The 23638-nt window shown below is 36.0% G+C and overlaps 2 protein-coding genes across 2 annotated transcripts; one reads left to right on the top strand and one right to left on the bottom strand.

Annotated features, from left to right (window-relative positions):
• Positions 1 to 2323: 2323 nt before the first annotated feature.
• b4galt1 (UDP-Gal:betaGlcNAc beta 1,4- galactosyltransferase, polypeptide 1) lies at positions 2324 to 10795 on the bottom strand. Its single transcript, XM_056730298.1, has 6 exons — positions 10275 to 10795; positions 8940 to 9175; positions 6977 to 7164; positions 4002 to 4124; positions 3562 to 3666; positions 2324 to 3476 (listed from the first exon to the last, which is right to left on the bottom strand). The coding sequence occupies exons 1-6, from the start codon at positions 10576 to 10578 to the stop codon at positions 3353 to 3355; spliced, it is 1080 nt and encodes a 359-aa protein (XP_056586276.1). The 5' UTR covers positions 10579 to 10795; the 3' UTR covers positions 2324 to 3352.
• A 1320-nt stretch (positions 10796 to 12115) lies between these two features.
• On the top strand, positions 12116 to 20363 carry stra6l (STRA6-like). The gene is made up of 18 exons (XM_056740614.1): positions 12116 to 12265; positions 12884 to 12944; positions 14569 to 14669; positions 14783 to 14913; positions 15506 to 15626; positions 15716 to 15761; positions 16191 to 16319; positions 16423 to 16490; positions 16574 to 16685; positions 17091 to 17247; positions 17344 to 17419; positions 17531 to 17612; positions 17799 to 17847; positions 18091 to 18208; positions 18326 to 18445; positions 18605 to 18768; positions 18913 to 19056; positions 19436 to 20363. Coding segments are annotated over exons 1-18 (1866 nt in total). The 5' UTR covers positions 12116 to 12263; the 3' UTR covers positions 19621 to 20363.
• The last annotated feature ends 3275 nt before the right edge of the window (positions 20364 to 23638 follow it).

Genomic DNA, 23638 nt, shown 5'->3' with positions numbered 1-23638 from the left:
ACAAAATCCAGGCTCCCTTCCTTTTCACCTTTCAGAGAATTTTTATGCAGGAAGTAAGATAAAATAAATATATGTGTGTCTTGCCTGCACAACCCTGACCTTTAAAAACCTAATTGACGGTGTAGATCTGGGTTAGTTCTGTAAATGTTTTTTTATTGTCATGTAGTTCTATGTGTTGTAAAATGTCTTGTTTTGACCAATTAATGTTTTGTGGGGGCAAAAAGGTTACTTTATCCATGTGATTATCTTAATCCAATCGTAATGAGTCCATCCAAGATTATATTCCTTATACATTATATTCACAACTATATATATATATATATATAATGTTGTACATGCATACATTTTTGTTTTTTTGTCAGCGGCTTTTTGCACTAAGTTTAAATAGCTGTAGGTTCTGTTTACAGAAGTTAATATATAAGCATTTCTTAGCCATATGCTATTTAGACTAACCAAAATGTCTGTATTTTCCTTTGATTGACCGTAAATAGGAGTTAGATGCTAAATTGATACTTATAAATAGTGGCAGATACTATTTGCACCTCAGTATTGTTGTACACAGTTTTGGTTAATGGTGGATAAGAACCCCAATCTCTAGCGTCAATCCTCTACACACCATACCTTACGTCACTGCAGCCGCCGTTTGAAGTGGAGCTCCTAAGTGTACATTTAATAGGAATAAACGAGATGAGACAAGCTAATAGTTGATCCTTTTATTTATTTTTACGACACCGTAAGGGAAAAGCAAAAACCATATCAGCGTACTTTATTACATCAATGTATTATCATAAGTCGTGGCCTAATGGTTAGAGTCAGACTAGTGACCATAAGGTTGTCTGTTCCATTCTCAGGGCACTTGCCACTTGCTCCCCGGGCGCTGCAGTGATGCTTCGGGTGTCCGTGTGTTCACAACTTGCTGTGCGTGTGTTCACTACTCACTGGATGGGTAAAATGCAGAGGACACATATCAGATGTGGGTTACCTTATCTGAATAAATAGATCACTTTCACTGAATTATGTTATGCAGTTTGTGGGCGTACAGGTCTAAAAAAGAGGAGTGTTCGGGGCTTCGGGCACAATGTTGGAGTGGTGGTATTTTGACTGCGCCATAAACCAACTGAAACCTTATCTAAAGTCAATGACTCATTATTTGTTTTTATATTTAAAGAATATGCGCCCAAAGGCGAGTGCACAGCGCTCGTACATTCTGCTTATTACACACAGAGGGACTCGCAGCAGCACACAATAATGCCAAATATTACAAATAATTGTACAATAAAGTAAAATATTATTATTGTGGACCTAAAGATACAAATTCTGCTTGTCCTGTAAAACGGTCTGCTTGCGCGCGTTAACGTATCCTATCTGAAGAACAGAGGTCTAGCGAATCTGCCATAATTGCGTGAGCGCAACTGGGTCTTAAAGGGAATGAGAGATGAGACTCTGATTGGTTTACTGCATGTTTGTCACAAAAACACCCATTACTCAATAAATGGGTCATTTGACGCGGCTAAAAGGACTATTGTTGTGTGCTTTAGATGTAATACAATGTGTATACTCGATTTAAGGTTAAAAACGCTGTATTTCCCACATACCGTGCATATTTGTATCTCCTCTTTGCTCCGCTTCTCTGAAACGCGCTGATATTTTACAAAGCTCTTGGCTCTGAAAAGCGAGGTGTGCTATGATTGGCCAGTTCACTAGTGCATAGTGATTGGTCGAATACTGCATGAAATTGTAACGCCTCTTACCATATTTGGAACACCAGGGTGCACCGTCGACGGTACAATGAGATTTACAAGACCGCCCACCAATTACTTTCGATAAGATTTGGGCGGTTTTACGTGTCTAGTACATGCATGGGCAATTTATAACACACCAAAGAAAAACACGTATTTCAGGCGAATCACCCCTTTAAAAATTGGGACAACCAGATTAGACCATGCGCCCGGGCACGGCGACCGTATTCCCGTCGATAATATGCCACAAATAGATTCGGACAATACATGAGTCCTCAGGCGCCGTGCGCATTAGACCATTCGCTTAAAATGAGCGCTCATTTAACAAAAATCTTCTTTTTTTATTTTCTGCAACTGAAAGTCGTGATGAGTGACACGAAAAAAACGTGACAAATTCTCGAGATGACATTTATAAGCAGTGTTATCTCAAATAAATTAATTGACAAACCCATTTAAAATAAAAATGATGAATAAAAATATGGGAAAGATTTAATTTTGGCTCAACGCATAATAAACATTTTGATATGTGGCCTGTCATATTTATTAGAAGTAACTTCAAATAATGAAATAAATGTACAATAAAACCTTTTAAAAGTCTCTTTATTAATTCTATAAACACAGTACTCTCCCATCAATATGTATAAATCTGTAGTGTGAAGTATCTTGGATATCTAAAGTGAAAAGTGTTCCTCCACCAATCAAAATGATATTCTATAAAAAAGTAACACGTAACACTATACAACAATCTATGTCCATGTTACAAATATTAAAGATCGACAAAAGGTCGATTTTTGCTCAATACTTTAATGCTGTGTGTAATTGTGGATACAGATGCACATTGTATATATAAACCAAAATATGTGTCAGACTGGATTACTCATATCAAAGGTTTATAAGCGTACAGTATAATATCTGAATTTCAATTAATAATTATTATTACACTACTCGTAGGAATGCTTGATTCTGATTGGCCGGCATCACGACATTTGCAGGATCGTAATTCCCAGATTACAACCCCTCAAAACTAATAACACACGGTAACCCAGATGCAGATAATCGTTTTGACAGGTTTATTTGACAAATTAAATCTACATGTTTCTTTCAATTACGTGACATTATATTTATAAATGATCAAACCAAATTTCCTGTTCGTGACATTTGAACGTCGCTTCTTACCTTAAAAATGAAAGTAAACGGCTTTTCCTATCTGTTTCGGGAAAAACGAGCTACTAAAATTCACATTTCATGTGCAGTTTTTTTTCATGTGGCAAGTGGAAGTGTAATAAACCTCCGCTTCGGATCTTGATCAAACTTTCCTGGTTTACTTCTGCGATAACCGGCTGCCTGTGAATTATCCCTTAGGAACCTGCAAATGTCGCGATTAACCAATCAGAATCAAGCAGTCTAACGAGTCGTGTAATAAAGTCTATAGAACAAACAGACTTGAATCCCACATTAGAGACACTTATCATATAAAATATATGTCATTTATAAAATGTTATATTTTATAGAATTATTTATATTAAAAGTAAAGTATTTAATCCCTGTGGTACTCTTTCACTGAAAAGTGAAAGCAAACTAAAAGTCTCAATTTAGCCACAGATGTCTCAAGGCTATCTTATGTCCACTGTGATTTTGGTGTATAGCATCTCTTTTTCTATTAGTGTGACTTTGTACTTGAGGCTATTGATGCCATCTTTGTTTATTGTCGTCTTTGTCTTGGTGATTCTATTAAACCTGTAGAACAAAAATAGACAGCTGTAGATCTTCCTTTAGTCTTGTATTTCTGTTTTGGCACGTTTGTGTTTGAAAGAAAGATTACCTTTGTGGGTTTGGCTCATTTTTCTGGTCTCTTTTGTGACGGATCATTCGACATTTACCGATGTCTCCACTCGGCCTTGTTATTTTCATGCCTCGAAGTTTAAGCCTTTGAAAAAAATAAGCCTGTAATATTAAACCTGGTCAGTGCTTAAGCCCCCCTTACATCCTTAGAACTTATATTCTCTAAAGGTTCCCTCAAAGTTATCAAACAACATTCTTGAGACTATTATCTCAATATGATCAGTGCTTTAAAGAGCCACGAAACACCAAACAACATTTATTTAGATGTAAACAAAGTTGGTTGTGTTGAACATCATAGAGAACAATGTTAGCAACTTTGCCCACCAACTTTATTTATTTAGTGCTTGCCAAACGTCATAGAAGCTTGTTCTTACTCCAGTGCAGTTCATTCAATCACAATTTAAAATTCCATTTGCTCACCTGTTAAATATGTCATCATCCTCTCCTCCCCAGCCCCAGTATTCATTGGGAAAGCCATTGATCTTTAAAAACTGATGTTTGCTCATTGCCGACACCCCCCCAAAATAATCCAAATACGGCAATCTGAAAAAAAAATTGTACAACAGGTTGAGATTGTGGGGTATTTGGGAAATGTTTTTTGTGCGCGATTTCTAAACCTGCGATGATAAATGAGTCGTTTGAAAAATCCTTTCAATTAGAAATGAGTATAGCTGTTGTTCTAGACATCAGATATTATTCTGATGGGACACAAAAGCAGCATTAGATTTACAAAAAGTTAATTTATCTAATATTTCATTAGACAAACTTCCCAAAAACCTGGAAAAAAACAGAAAGATGTGGGAAAGGCTGCATTCTTTAAAAAAACGTAGGCCTATAGGCGCACACAATCTCGAATGACAATGCCCTTTATATTATTTTCATTTTCAGAGCAAGCAGCTCAAAACCACCTGACGCAGATCAACAACAACACCCCAGCAGGTAATCGAGTACTACACAGTTCATTTAGAATAGAATAGAATCCTTTATTTATAAAACCCCTTGAGGAAAAACAGAACATAATAGATAAGTAGTAATGGGGGAGTATTCAATTACACACATTCGTCATATTTTTCCCAAAGCCATTCACAGCAAACATACAAGATATTTGTTTTTCTTACACAGGATTATTTTAGCCAATTGATGAATGAAAACCATGTGAGATGAAACTCGTGGAATGTGGTTGAATGTTGTGTATTTCTGTTGTACAAAGGCATAAGGATTGGTTGGAAATTACAGTTCTGGGCTGCGTTTCCCCGGAGATTTCAGCCTCGTGTGAGCCTCCAAAGCAAATTTAGCGCGCTACGAAGTCTCTAAAGGTACACCTTAACTCAAGTTATAACTTTTCTAGGCATGATCGCAAAACTATACCTTTTGAGGTTCCTTAAAGGCCTCATGAACTGCCCTTGTTTATTGTTTTATACTGTTATGTGATGTCTAGTTATGATGTTTGCATGGTTTTTATATTCAAAAACATCAAAATCAATAAGTAATAGGCTATTTTCCAACAGGTTTTGAGGCCAGCTCTGCAACTGTCGGTTTTAATGGGCGAGCCGCATTGAAGACTTTTCAAGTAAACGACCACTGCTTTGATTGGATAGCAGTTTGTGTAGTTGAAAGCTTTAGAGACGTAACATTAGGTTACACATTAGCACCATTCACAGTTTTGGAATGGCATCAGTATTATCTGGAGATCTCCTGTGATTTATAAATGACCTCCCCACATCAGTATTTCACGTGACGCAATCGCATGCCATGAATTTGCTCACTTATTTTCCGGATGTGATGGCAAGGCTTTGCATATAGTTTGTATAGTTGTATTGCATTTAATGATGTATGACCGTATCTGTCTACATGGTTACACAAGGTGTTTCAAGCAGGTCTGGGTTCGCATTCGCTTTTAGATAGAATGCATTTTTTGTTTCCGAAACTTACATTTTTGCAATTTTTGTGTCTAATACATGCATGGGAAACTTATAACACACAAAAGACACAGAAAAACACGTATTTTCGCCATATGACCCCTTTAAGTATTCTTTGGTAAACCCAGACTTTCTTTCCGTCTCCTCCCCCTTTTTAAGCGCAAGTGGTGTAACTCATTCATTCATTTATACTGCCATTCCTCGCACACATTTTGATCACAGAGACCATCTCAGTGACGTATATCTCATATGTGCTTTTATAGAGAATTCATGAAGAGGCTGCATTAATTCATTGGGATGTAATCTAATTTCAGGAGAGCAATTTAGGAACTGAGTGAAATTTTGTCGTATCCCTGTGCATTTTTATTAACACTGTACCGTTTTTCTTTACAGTGAATTAGATATATCTCATCCATCCTTACATCAATAACATCAGCCCCTGTGTATTACATCAGAGCATAATTTTCTATGGACAATGAGAAATGACTTAATAAATTGTATAAATAAAGTGCACGAATAAAGAAATGAGATACAGACAGACATGCATAAATGAAGATATAAAGGTAACAAACAAGTAATTTTGACGTGCAGTTATTCCAACTCAAATCTGCTGAGAGGAGGGATCGAACCGACAATTAGTCTAACTTTGAACGAAAGTCTGATGTCCTACAGGTGTCTTATACACAATGACGTGTCATTTGCGTAACTAGAGTAAATCCTTTTTTTCTGTTGTTTCATTCATTTAATGATTAATTCATTTATCCATTTCTTAATTTAAAAGTTAGTCATTTTTAGAATATCACTAAAATATCCACTGTATGCAGAGCGGAAAGTGTGCATCACTCTCAAGTGCTTTCTGGGACCATGTTGCTTTTTTTGGTGCCGTTTCTATGGTGAATCATAATATCGGAGCTCCATTGATGATGGCTTTTTATAGTCGTGGTGTACGTGCTTAACCCAGGGTAAGCCTACTCAGAGTAAATTTAACTCAAATCAGCTGTTCTAAAACCAAAAACTCAAGGTTTCTAATTTCTAAGTAAACCAACTCTGAGTTCAAGGTTTAACCTAGAGTTGGTTGAAACTCCTTATTGAAACGGGTCCCAGATAAATCCATTTTACTGCACTGCAAAAAAAATTTGTCTGAGAAATTCTACACTCAAAATCTGAAAACCAAGAAACATCATGACAAAATGAATAGGAAACAGTCAGCACAATGCCAGGAATTTATCAAATATAGGCAAATTTGAGACAAGTCAAATGTCATTGCTTCCAGCTGAGCACTTTTTGAATGAGTCTCAAAACATGCAGAAAAATCATCCCGTTAATTTCATACGCAGTGCAGACAACTGGAATTAAATACAATAGAATAAAATATAATTTGTATTTACATTTTTATATACTATTAAACAATACAGAACATGTTCACTATGGGTCTAGGGCTTTCAGACTAAGTTAATTGGTGGAGCTGCACCTTACCTAAAACCAAATTTGTCCATGGACACTGAAAGGTGGCGCGGCTGGCTGGAGCACATGTATGTATTGCGGTCATCCATTGGGACGATGTCTACGTCACTGAAGACGAAACAGTTCCAATCGTATTCCTTTACTGCTTCTGCATATCCCACATTCAGCAGTTTCGCCCTGTTGAATGTGCTCTGCCCGTCCTGAATAAGCAGTACAACAAAACGTTTAATGGGTTGATATCATGAGTTGAATGGCTCACAGTTTCAATGCAAATAGATGTAATTTATTTCTACTATAAAAACAGTAATTTGCTATAAACAAATCAGTGTTAGTCTGTGATAGCTTTCAATGAACATTCAAATATTTAGTTTGAATACTTAAAAAAAGGTGCTATTAAAGAAATAGTTCAGCCAAAAATGAAAATTCTGTCATCATTTACTCACCCTTTTGTCATTTCATACCTGTATTACTTTCTTTCTTTGGCAAAACATAAAAGAAGATCTTTTGAAGAATGTTGATAACTGAAACATGCTGCTACCATTCACTTCTACTGTATGACAAAACCAATGCAAGTCAATGGGTGCAGCCGCTGTTTGTGTACCAACATTCTTCAGAAAAATCGTATTTTGTGTTCTCTGACGAAGAAACAAAGTCGTTCACAGCAATGCCATTGAAGAAATAATTTTGGTTTCGGTTTATGGTTCAACCGACGATGGCCATCAATCAGACAGGAACGAGAAATTGTGTAGGCGGATGAGGTGAAGTTTTATAAATGTTTGATTTACAAGTATTTGGATATTTACAAGTACTCAGCTGAGCAAATTATATAATACTAGCCTAGTGGTTTATGGATATTTTATTGCAAAATTGTTCAAACAGCACCTTTAAATGTGCCTTATGCAACCAAATGGTCCAACAAAAAACCTCAATTCAATTTTTAGGAATGCAAGTAAAAAATGAATAAAATGAAATCTATTTATTATAGGTTAAAGAGATGTCTCAGCGAAAATATTTTCTTTTGTGTTCTGCAGAAGCAAATCACTCACACAACACCCACAAAGAAAATAAACAAATATGCGACAGTCTACGTCTTGTTAGTCAAGAGAATTTGCATACAGATTCTACATACAACATGGTATACAAACAGTGAAAGCAGGGGTGAAGGGCGCAAGAGACAAGCAGAAAGATGGCTATCGACATGCAACAGAAATAGACACAGATTGAAAACTAAGCATAGGCATACATCAACATTTTTTTGATTAATCCTACATTAAGAGAGTAAATAGGTTCCACGAACAAAGAAACGGCACTGAAGATGATAGGCTACTAAAGTTAAAAAAACTCCAGTGTATCAAACTACATTACATAAATGGCTTTCAAAAACACACACACAAAAACAAACTTGAAGAAACGGGTGTTATATTATAAAGTATGTCCTTTATTTGGTGATGCATTTCTCCTTTTCTTTCTAAATGTCAGTTGGCTGCCAAATAGTGCCTATGCAAAGTGAAAGTGCATTTACATGTCACGTTTGTCTCGTCATGCTTACCATCTGATAAATCTTTCTCTCTAACTTTTGCTTTAGTTACGTATCTAGTTGCAAAGCATTCTGGGAACCAGAAATCCTCATCAACCTTTTTATGTTTTTTGATAATTTTGGTTCCTAGAATGCTTTGCATGCGGCTGTTATTCTATAGTTTTTGTCTTTAAAGATAAAGACTAGTTAATATTTAATGTTCATTTATCTTTGAACAAACTGTTGCAAGTAAATAACATAAATGTTAATCTACAGTAAATTACTGGCAAACTCCTGCCAGTAATACTGTAATTGCTACAGAATTTTTTAGTGTAATCTTAATCTGTATAGATCTACTGTTCGCGTGTGAATGCCGAATTGCTTTATGGGTCTGTATGTAAACTGTGTAACAGACGCTGTCATTTAATTACATGAGAAAATAGTAAATGAGTGTTTTACCTGTTGTATGATATAAATCCCATAATCGATTTGCTGTCTCTGTAGGATAGGATGGAGATAGTGGAGCCAATACTTTAGGTGTTCCTCTCTGTTTCTGAATGGGATGATTATGGCCACTTTTTGAACGGCCACACAGTTGCTCGGTGCATAACGGCCGCCCAAATCAAGTTGTGGATTTTCCGTACGCACCTGATCCAAAGTCATGGGTTGAGAAAATTCAACCTGCATGGGACCCACTGTGAGAGGAACGGGGAGAAGAAAACTGTGAGAGTTGTGGCTCACATGACAAAGACCCATTTCTCATCCGTTTCTTTTCTTTGATTTATTAGAATGCAAGATCTTAGTTATAATGATAATAAAAGTATTTTTAAATCCACCCCAGTCCAGCTCTGTCATCAGGCTCTCCAGTTATAAGCAGATGTGATGGCATTTGTTTGAAAAAAATCCCATGTAGTCATATTTTAAAGTTGACTTCTAAATATGTATGACGTCTTTTGATATCCGGTTATAAATATATAAAGACACAGTCAGTGACACGAAAAGAAAGACGGCTGAGTGACAGAAGGTCGTGCTCACTGACCCTTTATGTTTTTCTATGGCTTTTTTGTATATTTAAATAAGCTGTAGTTTGCCTATTTGTGTATTCGTCCAATGTGTAGTGGTTTGTCCATTACCACAAATATTGTACAAAAACATATCACATATGTGACCCTGGATCAAAAAACCAGTCTCAAGTAGATCGGTAACATTTTTAGTAAAAGACAAAAAGACATTGTGTGGGGTCAAAATTATTGATTTTTCTTAAGAGATCATGTTCCATGAAGATATTTTGTAAATATCCTTCCTTAAATATATAAAAAACTTTTGTGAGTGGATGGCCTGCCACAGTGCCTCCAATTAAAAACTTCAAAGGCAATTTTCTCAATATTTAGATTTTTTTGCACTCCCGAGTTTAAACGGTTGTATCTCAACCAAATATTGTCATATTCTAACAACTCATACATCCATAAAAGCTTATTTATTCAGCTTCCAGATTATGTAAAAATCTCAATAAAAAAATGACCCATAAGACTTGTTTTGTTGTCCAGGTTCACATATAAGACAATGTTAACAATACATTCAATTTAATCAATTTTACTACAATTACACTTCATATTTCAAGAAACAACACACTTTACAAACATGAACCATGGTTTTATTATGGTAAAAGTCACCTACTGGTAAGTTACAAATGTTAAACTACAAGAATATCATGTTTATGGGACTAAACTGAGACCATTGTGTATGAAACTGAGTGAATAAAGTACTGATAAATAGGTAAGAGGAAAAACTTACCTAAAAGTGGAGACGTCTGGGGACATGGCTCTAGAGCTTTGTGCGTAAATATGAGTTCACTTTTGTCTGCTGTTTCATCGCTGTAATATTGTAACAGGTCTAGTGCGGTTATTCCTTTCGTAAAATTTAATGTCAGTGAATTGTTTAAATCTAAAAACAAATGCTTGTGATGGTAGTTTAAGTACTCATTGGTTTCAGAGTCTGAAGTTAAGAATATTGTTATGGTTATGTACAGCCCGCAGATGAAAGTAGCCGCCGCGCACGCTTTAGAGAGAAATCCCACATGCCACACAGACTCCAGCATCCTTTCCAAGTTCTCACAATCTCTGAAAAAGGTATCCGTTTAAAACGACACACCAAGCTGTCGGTATGGCTTCTCGCTAACGTGTATCCCCTGTTTTTTTTTTGTCAGGTAGTGAGTAGCAGTGTGAGAGGGAAAGAGGTGGGCGTGGAACAGTGGAATAGTCGGTGTTTCTGAGAAACTTACGACAAGCGCGTCATTTTCAGTGTTGGCAGCGCGCCAGACAGCAGTTCATCCTGTTAGTGACTGAAAGAAACCCGCTGAAGCCGTCAGGTAACATAACATTTATCAAACTGCTCACGTTCAGTCAAAGATGCTTTAAAGTGGTCTTGCAGGAAGTGGCTTCTCTTCTTTCCCGGATCAAGAGAGATTGACACTGAGTTAACAGGTTCTCTTGCGCTGCTTTATCCCTTTATGATATTGCGATGCATTCACTAATCTTTAATATCTAACGTCACCACTACTTTTGAGTGTAGTGTGTATTCTGTACCAACTAAAAAATATTGTATTGTGATGAACATAGACCTGTTTTTTCCAATGAACTTGAGCAAAGAATTATGCAATTTGGGGATATTTAACTGCAATAAATGTCATGTTACTATAAAAAACACACACACTGACGTCTGTGCTTTTGGCTATTTTGGGTCGGGGGTAGTGAGTAAAGTAGACACCACTTTTTTTGTCAGGACTACACCACTGGCGTGGGAGTGCACGAGATACGTTTACGTGTGTTCGTTCACGTTTCGTCCCACAGCAAACTAAAAATGATCATGTTACATTAAAGAAAATATTGATGAATGTTAAATTATGGAATTAAATGAAAATCAACAGTAGGCCTACTGCCTATTGAAATAAGTGTTTTAGTGAAATTTGCGTTTGTTAACACAGCAAACAAACTTAAACAAACAGAGAAATATATTCTAAGTAATAAGATTCAAAATATGACAATTAGAAAGTATGTTTTGACAGATATTGAAAAAGTTATATATCATTTGAATATATTTTATACTTTCATATTATTTGTTCTGAACACAAAGCTTAATTTCTTTAAAACTAATATAATATAATTAATATAATTCGCACCTTTTGCTGTTCCCTGATCAATCCCTAAGAGGCTCTTCACATCTCGTCAACAGCGCCCCCGTGTGTTGGCTATAATGTTCAGCATGTATCATGCTGCCACGTACCAGTCTTCCATCTGCAGCCATTACAATCAGATACAATCAGATAAAACCAGATACGACAGATTTGCTGCAGTGCATGTGACCTGAGTTCATCCAAAGTAACTTCATATAGTGTTATTTGTTTCTTATGAATCAAACGTATGACATTGATGTTAGGACTGTGCTTTACAACTAACCCTTTAGAAAAACCCACAATCTGCTCTACCTAATCTTCTCTAGTTTAAGAGCAGATCTTATCTGTGTTTGGATTTAGAGTAACCGTTCAGTTAATAAAACAAACAGCCACATGTCACCGTGAGAGGGTTACACTAGTGTGTGGCCAAAATCAAAGGTTGTCCTGTCATGTGACCACATTTTCATATCCTCGTTCATGCAGTGAAAGCTTTAGCACATTGGAACAAGTGTATATTATAATGGAGAGCTACTTTAATGTTTAACTAGTTTTTGTCTATAAACGACAGAATCGGTGTGCTACACCTAAGGAAGATACACTGAACCTCAACGATGTAAGTTATTTCTGCTTATAAAACATATTTCAGAGCATATTTGACTCTTAAAGTAGGCCTACTTACAGTAGATGATGTGGCTGATGTTGTACTGGATATGCACGGATATACTAAATACTGTATCTTTTTGTTTTACAAAGAAAGAGATATTTGCTTAAAACATGAAAAAAATTCTAATGTTACCTAATGCCTTTACAAAAAATATATAGATAACTAAAAATTACACGAGAGAAAGACCGACGAATGTAAATTACATAAAACATTGAAATTCATTATGATTTTTATAATAACAATGAATAATAGATATTGATACAGACAAAGCTTTTATAGTAATGTTAAAACCTGATACGCCAAAATAAATTTGGACAATTTGATAAAGCAAATTGTTTTTAGGTCACTGCTGGGAATCTTATCTGTCATTTTTTTATAGATCATGTTTTTGGGACACTTAAAACAATTAACCAAACAGTGACTTGATCTGTGCTTGACACTATGTTTTCATCACACTAAATACAGAATTTCATTACCAAAGCGTCATATAATAATTTGTTTATGTTAACATTTATGCTATGATCTTGCCCCTCCTTTTTACTTTCTTATTTATCTTTCTTCTCTCAGGGATGAATGTGTGAATGGCTTTTCTGTGGATTTGTTTCTGCATTGTTCTCTCGTCCCCGCCGTGAGTAATGAGTTCTATACATTTATCCAAAGAAAACACTGTGACTCCACCCTGAATAAACAGTGCACTTCTCTTTAGAGGAAGGGACGCTCTTATATCAGATAATGTCTGACAGTTTGTCCACAACATTGTTGATATAATAGTTTAGATAAAGTAATGTTTACCTATGACAAAGCCTTTGTGGAGGCTTCCGATTTCCACAACAAACTTGGATTTAAAGGTAAGGTGGTTGATTTGGAAAAGTGCTAACCTTAGCCTGCTTAAACTGAAATTATAATCCCACCCTCTATGTTATTCGCCGTCCAAAGCCACTCCTCCTCCAAACAAATTTCGTAAATCCACGTAACGAATGACAATCTAAATCCATAAAATTCTTCTCAAAGCATGTACATACCTGTCAGAAAGAAACAGACCAACCTTGGTAACGTCTTTCAGACCCTTTGCCTGCCTGGGCTGTTTCCATCGTGTAAAACCTGAACCGATGTTAATTTGAGTTTATGAATTCCTTTTTCATGATCCAGACGTTTTTTCTGCACTGCTTTTACAAAAACAGACTTTTGTTTTGTAGATTTAAGTTACTTGTCGGTTTCGCAGGAAAGTTTGATCGTTGCTGATTGTCCGCCATTCTTTCTAGATTGACACAGCGTACGTGAGCGCGCTGCGACGCTGATGACGTATGACTTCTGCGTTAACAGGGTGCGCAGTGGTGTGTCAAATATTTTGGCTGAAAATGTACACATGACCAGTCACAGCGTTCGGCCAGAACGTTTTGATTGGGCGAACGTTTTTTGGTCCTACGCCTTTCACAGATGATATAAAACTATAAAAATATTATTTGACCACTATAATTCTTGATTGCTATCAGGATGTAAAGAGATTTCCAGCCAACATGGCAAAAATAATTCTGGACATTATCACCCACCCTGCTTTTAAAGGTGCAATGTGTGATGTTTAGGAGGATCTATTGACAGAAATGCACTATATCAGGGGTATTCAATTAAAGTTCCAAGAGGTCTGGTCTTTATATTTTCTTCCAAACGGAGGTCCGGACAATATGTTTTTTGAAAATAAATAAATATTTCATCTATTTAGCCCAGTTGGATAAAGTGTATAAAAAATATGATCTTTTCTCAGGCCATTATATTTTGATAAATGAATTATACCAAAATCTTAGTGAAATGAATGCTTAAAAATTCATCTTTGATGCCTTTTGTCTAATAATTAATTCGATTCTGAGACTTTAGCTTGGGTTTTCACCAATGTTTACATGCTGACCAATAATGCCAATGCTGAATGTAGATAAAAGCATTGTGGTTAATAAAATATCACAAATCTGGTTGAAAGGTTTGAGACATAGCAAACATTAAACATACTGACGGATACAAATGCTTAATATTTACTGCATTTTGTTTACTGTTGTGTGTCCATTTACCTGCTCTGCGTGTCCATAGTGCTTCGAAAGGGAGGGGTGAGGAGTGGAGTGAACCGTTAGTTGCAGTTCACAACCTCAACACTAAATGCTGCTAAATTTCAAAAACTGGACCTTTAAGTCTAAGCAAACACCTGTCTTATGTTGTAGTCTCCTCTTGCTTTGCTTGAAATGTGGATCTTTTCTGTGTTTCAGGTTTTCATTGTGCTTTTGCTGTCATTTGTGCAAATTCGATCAAAGGCCCAGCCTTTTGAGGAGCGCTTTCCATACCTTAGGGGTCGATTCGGCATTGTTGTGTAAGTGATCTCTCACTTTTGCACTATAGTTTCTTAGTATTCGGCTTTATTCAACACTCAAACAAATTGTCACTTAACGTTATTTATTTTGTGTCTGTCTTATTTTTTGTCAGGCCTTTGGACTTCATTGGCAATCTAAGTAATCGATGGTCTTTTGGCTTTGCATTTGGCGCTATTGCTCCCAGTGTGCTTCAGCTATTTTCAGAGTCTTACACACCAATGAAAGTTCCAAACTGGGCTAAAGGTAAACTTCATAGTAGAAATACTGGATTGCAGACTTTCCTATAGGGCAAATGATAGAATAGAGCCAAATTAATTTTATTCAGGTAATGCATCCATGTACTGCCTTAATAGTGCATTGCCTATATTCACTTTAGGGGATATGCATTGATGTCACTTTCCCACGTGAACACGTCGGGACACGACCCCTTGACTGCCAGGACACGTTCTGTTGAGTGGTAAAACACGCTGTAAAATCGCTTCTTTTAATAGGAGAAACAAAGGACTTAATAAGCAATTATTTGCTAAAATTAGAAGTTGGACTCGACGGTGATCTTTACGACTTCAAAGGAAAACCGGTGTGCTTGGACACTGATACCTTGCACAGAATTGCTTTCGTGATGTGGTAACTAGCTTGTTTTGCTGAGTGTTTTCCCACTCAAGGGAGCGTGTTTTGGCGTGTTCACGTGGGAAGGTGACGTCACGTGCACACCCTTTATAAGTCACTTTAGATACGCATCTGCCAATTTACACCGATGCATTATGAATATAGACACAAAAATGTAAAGTATGTGCGTTATAATAAAATAAATCTTACGGTGTGAATTGTCTTTCAGCCTTTGTGTACCTGCTAGGAGCTCTAGAAGTGGGCGTGGCTTATTTCCCCTTTTTTGCTTGCCTCTCAACTCCCCACCGAGCGCTTGGAGGGGTTTTAGGTCTTCTGTACACACTCATGTGGTACATATAGACAAAGAACATACTTGAAATACCATTCATTAACTACAGGTATTTGGACACTGTATATTGATTCTGTGTGTTGATTTCAGGCTCACTGCTAGACTGTATGACACAGCAAGCTGTCCATCTGGAAAGGTTTGTAATTATTAACCTTCATTTATTAATTTTTACCTTATGTTTTGAGGTTTATGTTTGCATGTTAAGATTAGATATGGCTCATTGTTTCAAAGGTGCGATCATTTTGCTAAATAAATATAATTTGCACACTGCAACAAAACACAGCATTCATTCATCTCAGGGCACGATCTGAGATGTATTGAAAGAATGTTTCTTCTGATGAATTTTAATAAAAGAAATGACCGTCTTCTGAGATAATGCAACATCTGAACATATACAGTAGTTCCTAATCAAATATTAGACTTAATCTGTGAATATATAAAATTATTACATCAATGCAAACAAGTGGACAAAAAAACATCACAATGCTGCAACAGTATTCCGGTCTTAAAAGATACTGTGGAAGTTTCTCTTTTCACTTTATAACATAACATAATTTATTTGCAGATTTTGGGCCATTATGAAAAATTGATCATCCTGTGGCCGTTCTTCTTATGTCTGTGTTTTCTGCTGGGTCGGTTTGTGTATATTATTGTGAAGGCAGTAAGAATCCACCTGCATTTCCAAGATGAGGAGGTAGACAATTTTCTTGAATTTGATGTAACTGTCGTTCTTTAAGTAATTCAAATTTCTGTATTGGCAGCTGCTGCAATTGACAAATAGTGTTTGTGACAAATAGAATGAAGAGGATTTACAATTCCATCAGTTCAGATATGTAAAGACTCTACTGAAACGCCCACCTGAGCCGTAAATACAGATTCAACATTAGCACGTATTTTGAATGTATTCTAGCCAATGAACGAAGACTTATTGTTCTATATTTATTTCAGGTCAGAACCGAAGAGTTGGTTTCGGAGAAAAGTGTATGACTGGGACCCGTATTTTAAATTCCCAAACAGAATGATTGGCACCTCCATTATTTCATTGATTGGCTTGTACACGGTAAATACGCACTTTATTGTCCCATACATATTTTTCGGTGTACTTTATTAAGTATACATACTATTATCAATGTACTATACTAGTTCCCTTTAGTTTCTGTAAAAAAATACATGTGAACTTGATTGTTCACCCAAAAATGAATATTCCTTTACTCACCCTCTTGTCATTTCAAACCTGTATGACTTTATTTCCTCCCCAGAACACAAAAGAAGATACTTTTATATTTTAAAAATGTTGTTTAACTGGCCCCCGTCCACTCCATACAATAGAAGTGAATGGGGGCCAGTGCTGTTCAGTTACCAACTTTCTGTTATGCTAACATTGTCAAATCCAAATCTGTCTATATGCTCAAATGCTTCCTTCACTTTTTAATGCAACATTCATACTGTGTCTTTATTCATGTAGATGACACTTGTAGACTACAGTTTAAGCGACTTCACCTTCGATAAGCTAGATGCATTGAAGGATTCAATTGCAGAGATAGCATCCACCTGTAACCATACAGACAACATGTTAACATCACTTGTGCCTGGGCTGAAGGAGTTCAGCTATGTTGCACGTAGTAAGATCACATTTCTTTACACAGATCAAAAGACAAACAGACATAGAAATGGATAGAATAAAGAATGCATGTGAATTTAAATCTCCTTTTTTCCAGTGTCTTGGTTGGCGACAACTATTTTTGCCACTCTGACATCTGTTACTTACACTTTTCACGTGCTGGTATGTTACAGGTACGAACACTTATATATTTACGTTCAATACTGTTGTCTGTCATGTCAGCAATTTGACAAGGCAGTGTATTTAAACACTTTTCTAAACCTGAGCTTCATTTTTGACTGTAGGAAACATATCAAACGATTGTGGAGAGGGGAGAAAAGCTTTCTTCCAGTGAAGTTTCATAAACCAAGCCCTGCTGTCAGTGTGGTGAGTAAAAATTGTAAAGGTTTGTCGATTTATCCACTTATATTTATGTCAAAGTTCATTCGCACTGGATTTTATGTGCAGATGCATGTATCCAAAAAGAAAATTCTTTAAGGTTAACAATAATAATCAAAGAAAATGTAAAAAAAGGAAATATTACTGATCATAAAAACGTATTTTCTTTGTCAGGCAGCTATAACAAGATACTCGGGATGGCAGATTGCCTTCACTCTTTGGGGTATGCAAAACTTTAATACTTTTTCAGCTGTTCCGTTCCATGTAATGGTTTTCACTGTGACTCATCATATCCTGCTCTCAGAAAACATGGCGAGGTCATTTTGCAAAGTACATTCTCAGTTCAGAGAGATCACTACCTTCACGTGCATTGATCCCTTGCATACTTTGCTCTAAAAACAGCATAGTGAATCTGAAAAATACACAGACATTTGATGACTCAATGATTTATTTGTTTTTCCGGCAGGTTTTGTGATAGTTCACTTCATACAGTTTCTTTTTGCCTTGATATTTGCCTATGGAGTTGTTCTGCCAATCCAGAACGGAAAGTTTCTACACTGGCTTTCTAGTGTATCCATCATTCTGTGAGTTCCATTAAAGACATCTCATAGCCAAAAGCACTTCGATTATGTGTATTTTTGGTGCTTGTATGCCATCATAAGATTAATATTTTATATTTCTGCATTTATTTTGAATTGCAGACTAACAGTGTTCATCGTGATAGCCATAGTAATAGTGCAGATTATTCTGGTTCAGATATTCTTCCTCCAGAGCAAACTCTCACCTGAGGACAAACAAAAACCTCTTGCACTCAACAACAGGTTCAGTAGCACAACATCAAAGCACCATTTAAGCTATATTGGACTAAGAATTTTTAGATTTCAAATAAAATACTGGTTGCAATACTGGTGTAAACAATTAAATATAAAAACACACACATTTTGACTCTACAGTAACCATGTCTCTCTCTTCTCCCACAGAAAAGCGTTCCACTGCTTTAACTATTTTTTCTTCTTCTATAATGTGATAATGGGGTTGAGCAACTGCATTTTGCGCCTGTTAGTAAGCTGCATTTTGGGAACGTGGTTGGTATCGCGCATTGATCGGACCATCATGCAGCGGGGCTATGAGTCCATGGATCCAGGTATACAATGGTGTAGTCATGTGCAGTGCTGTGCAGACAAACAGGAACATGATTATCAAGCTGTTTATAATTATGAAAATAAAATATGGCACAATGAGTCTAATTTGAATTTTGCATCTAAAATAGTGTGACTGTTTTGTGCAGGATATAGTACCTGGATAGGGATGATATTCGCTGACCATTATCATAGCAACCCAGTTATGCTGTCTTTCTGCCACCTACTGCTTGGAAATACACTGGATCTGAGACCCGCAGAACCTCCTTACGATACCTTTAGCAATACCACAGGTATACTAAACACACACACACACACACACACAATGTTTGTAACCAAATAGTTCTTCGCCACCATTTGCTACCATAATAGGAAAAATTGCGCTATATGTTTCTTTGTCCAGTTGAACACAAAATATGATATTTTGAAGAATGTAGGAAAGCAAACAGTTCTTGGGCACTTTTGACCACCATTGTTATTTTTCCTACTATGGTAGTCAATGGTGGCCAAGAACTGTTGGTTACAATCATTCTTCCAAATATTTTTCTTTATGTTCATCAGAACAAAGAAATGTATGCATATTTAGAATAACTCGAGGTCAGTGAAAGAGTTAGTAAATATTTTTGGGTGAACTGTCCCTTTAAATAAGTGTTCATCTCTTGCTCCTACCAGGATGTTCAGTAGGGGGCAGAGTACGTGTGCGCTGGCTGCTGCTCTACACTCTGCTGAGGAATCCCAAACTCATTTTGCTCAGAAAGAGAAAACCACAGGACTATCAAGACAACCAAGACCCGCTATTCGTAGCCCGAACAATCACCTCACAAGCTCAACAAGCAAACGGACTGGTCAGCAACTGATGAAACATGGACTGTGAAATAAGGACTGGATTTGATCAGGGATCTGAAAGGAGAGAAATGTGACTCAAATGAAGTGAATTAGAATTATTGGTGAAATAAGTATTATTGGTCAATCATTTTGTAATAAAAGCTGTTTAGGTGAACTCACCACACAGGTTCTTTGTCAAGAGAAAAACCCAGGGCTGGAAATGGGGGCAGTGCAAGAGGAGTGAAGAGTCAAGGAAGTGAATTTCACCCTCAAAGTGTAGAGGATTTCCATCTTCTATCCATGGAAAAGACTCCAAATGCTATGCATATTTCATACATGCTTAAAGTGGCATTGTCGGTGTCTGTGGTTTATAAATATAATGTCCCTACCTAGAGTCCCCCGGCCTCCATTGAATCAGCCATCATCAGCACTGGGAAAACTATTCCGTTACTAAAAAGTACTGTTGCGTTACCATGGTCCAGTAATGTCATTAGCTGCTTATATTCGGGTTCTTTAAATGTATGGTATTGTACCTTTGATATGTTTTACCATAATATGTATGTAAAATTCACGTTCAAATAATTTAACATGGTATTTTAGTCTATATAAAGTTTTAAACTACACTCTAAAAAAAGGCTGGATTAAACAAGCGTTGGGTTATTTTAACCCAGCCATTTGGGTTAAATCTTTGACCCAACATGCTGGGTTGTTTTATTTATCAACTATTACATTGCTGGTTTAAAACAAACCCAAAATGTTTGAAAATAATAATAATAAAATCACATAATTACTTGAGGCACTAGTAAGAATCAAAAGTTGAAGTTTTATTAAGGATCGAAATGCAAGACAACAGGAATTCATAAAAACTTGCAATATTTTAATGCTCAATGAACAAAAAAACGGCATATAAAACACTTTAATGCAATTTATGTTTATATGTATTACGAAAAATAAACATCAATAAATTACATAAGTTTAGATTTTAACATATAAATAAAGTCGCACAAGAAAATATAAATAGTTCGACAACTTTCCACTTCGAAACTCATAACTGTTTACAAAATAAAATTAACAAAGTTGCACAAGTAAAATACTTTAGGGCAATTCCAGCATTATGGATGTGACAAAAACACTCAAGAGAATGTATTTGTTAACAATATACTGAACCATTTATTTTTATTTTACTAAACCCTTGTCGATAGACCTGCACTAATATGATAAAATACCAGTCTATGCACAAGTTTTCTATTTTAAAGAAAGGAAATAAACAAGCGTTATGGATGCGAAAAAGGGGACAACGTATTCGGGAGGCAACAAACTTTGTAGGATTTCTGTGAACTAAAATGTACAAACCTGAAGCAATAATACGTTTACTTGAAGAGAGACCTCACACAGGTAATTGAACCACCAAATGTAGATAAGGTGCAGTTAGTGCAGTAAAACCTTTGGTAAAAACTATTTTCATGGTATTGGTTGACATTTGCCAGTAATGTAGTCCGAGAACTTTCCTCTTCATATAAACACACCATTTTTTAGCTTTAGTTCTTTTGGTTCCAGTACTGCTAAACTTGACATATCCACAGAGCAGTCTTACTGAAGAGGATTCTTTTCCTGGGAGTTTGTAGACAACAGTGTGGTGTGCACTTTTGGAAGTGGATGTCCAGCAGGAGGGTTTCTTTATCAATTTGTTCATCTATAAAGAGACAAGAAAAGAGACAAGAGAAGAATGTAAGGAAACTGTCCTACCCAGAGCACAATGGATTATAATAAACATTTAAAGAAGTACATTAACATTTTACCTAAATAAAGTTTACCTTTAAGTTTGGTATCAGGACATCCAAGTTCCAGTCCACTTTCGTCTGAATGGAATGATCCATTGATATTAGCTGTTATTCTGCAACCTGTCGGGGGGGGGGAGGGGGTGGGTAGGAGAAGAGTGGGATCTAGCACAGAAAGTGAAATACAGTCTTAAAAATTAATATTATAAACATTAACACAACTCTTAACTAATTCTAAACACTCGGGAATACATAGAAGAATAAAAAGACCAACAATTGTTCGTCTCATATCCAAAATTAATTATATCGCACTGTTAACCACTAACGTTATAAAAGCCAGCGACTATTCCGGAAGCAATAGAGCTGCTCTCAGCGGAGCCACGACCGCTGATAGCCGGAAGCTACCACCTCCGACAGCGTCTTAACAAAATCGCAAAGAGGCGTTATGTTTATATATAAATCACGTATTTGAGTTCTTAACAACTACATTCTTGTCTAAAAGACTCTTAAAAACACGTTCCGTGACCGAAAATTAGTGGTATTTAAAAAAAATGAGCTGTATGTTTGCTTTTTACACGACGCTCTCTCGTGTCGACTCTAAACTAATTTACGTTAATCTAAGTTGTGTAAATTACTGAAATAAATGACTCGCACGAATAAGAAATTTCAAAGGGAAATGTTGCCCAAAAAGGAAGTTTAAATTATTAAAAAGCTGTAAATTAGAACAACGTGGGCAGAACGTTACAGACTAGCTAACGAAGCTAGATTGTAACGTTACTTTTCAAACCTAATGCGAACAGCCAAATTGTGCATACTTTTACTTTTTTTTTGATGTACAGTAATAGTTTTATACATTAAAAACTCGTAAAACATAACTTTTATTCTCCGAATAACAGGTGGATCAAAATGCCCGCGAATGTAAGTTTGTCTGATGCGTCGAGGGGTGGGAGGGGTTTACTCACTCAACTGTCACTCATTTGGTCCCGATTGAAAAAATGACCCAACAAAATGACCCAACACTAAGAAAATAACCCAACAAAATGACCCAACACTAAGAAAATAATCCAACAAAATGACCCTACACTAAGAAAATAACCCAACAAAATGACCCAACACTAAGAAAATAACCCAACAAAATGACCCAACACTAAGAAAATAATCCAACAAAATGACCCTACACTAAGAAAATAACCCAACAAAATGACCCAACACTAAGAAAATAAAATAATCACAAAAAATAATCCCAAAATGACCCTACACTAAGAAAATAACCCAACAAAATGACCTAACAGGCTCAACCCAGCTGTTTAGTTAAACAAATAACCCAGCATTTTTTAGATTGTAACCTGTTTAGCAAAACAACACCATTATTTAAATTAGATCCTTTGTAAATTAAAAAAAATGGTATTTTTGTACAATTGTTAAAAAACTTATCATGGCATAGTGATGTAATTTTCACTGCTTAGACAATTTGCAATCTCCTTTCTAAGTTTTTTTGGATAAAAGTATTGTATGAATGAATAAAGGTATGTATCAGATTGTAATATCATTGTGTTTTGAAATAGCAGGGCTTCAAAATGAAAAGATTTTTGTTTCTGTGTCACAAGCCCAATCTCCTGAGAGACTAACTTTACATTAGTGCACATATAAGCTTTTAGTTATCAAAGACTATCAGTTTAGATGTTTGTTTAATGGGTGTTTGCCATTTGTCAAGTACAGTGGGGTTTAATGTGTGGGATCAATGTTATCAGGTTGGGTTTCACCTCATGGTCAAAGTAAGAATAAAAGAAAAAGAGATTCTGGGGCTTTTTTCCTCAGCTCTTCTTGGACTCTGTTTGCATCTTTACGTGAGATTGGTACATTCTATTAGGCTGTATTCCTCATTCATACTGGGTTTTGTAAATTGTCCCTGTAGCCTATAATTTTGCTTATTGGAAAAAACATGTTAACAAACAGTTTGTCTACCAGAAACGTACATTATCTGTCATAGAACTGTGAATATTTCATCCAAAAGTATTTCACCAAAAAAATGTCTTAAATGGGCGGATGTTTGATTTCTATGAGTTGTTCTGTAAATGAATATGTCATTCATTAGGTTCTCATATATCTTTTCTTTATTTAAACCCTTTTAGCAAGTTTAAGTTGTTATCGTTCATATTAATTGATCAAAAACATGACATTATACATAAATTCAACAAATAAATAGTATTTTACAACTGTCCCCATAACTAGAATGTGTGGAATATGGTTGGTTTTGAAATTACATCATTGA

This window comes from Triplophysa dalaica, chromosome 2, assembly GCF_015846415.1.
Source record: "Triplophysa dalaica isolate WHDGS20190420 chromosome 2, ASM1584641v1, whole genome shotgun sequence".
NCBI classification, from domain to species: Eukaryota; Metazoa; Chordata; class Actinopteri; order Cypriniformes; family Nemacheilidae; genus Triplophysa; species Triplophysa dalaica.
Note: the sequence above shows the minus strand (reverse complement) of the source record. Positions and strands in the feature narration are given on the sequence as shown.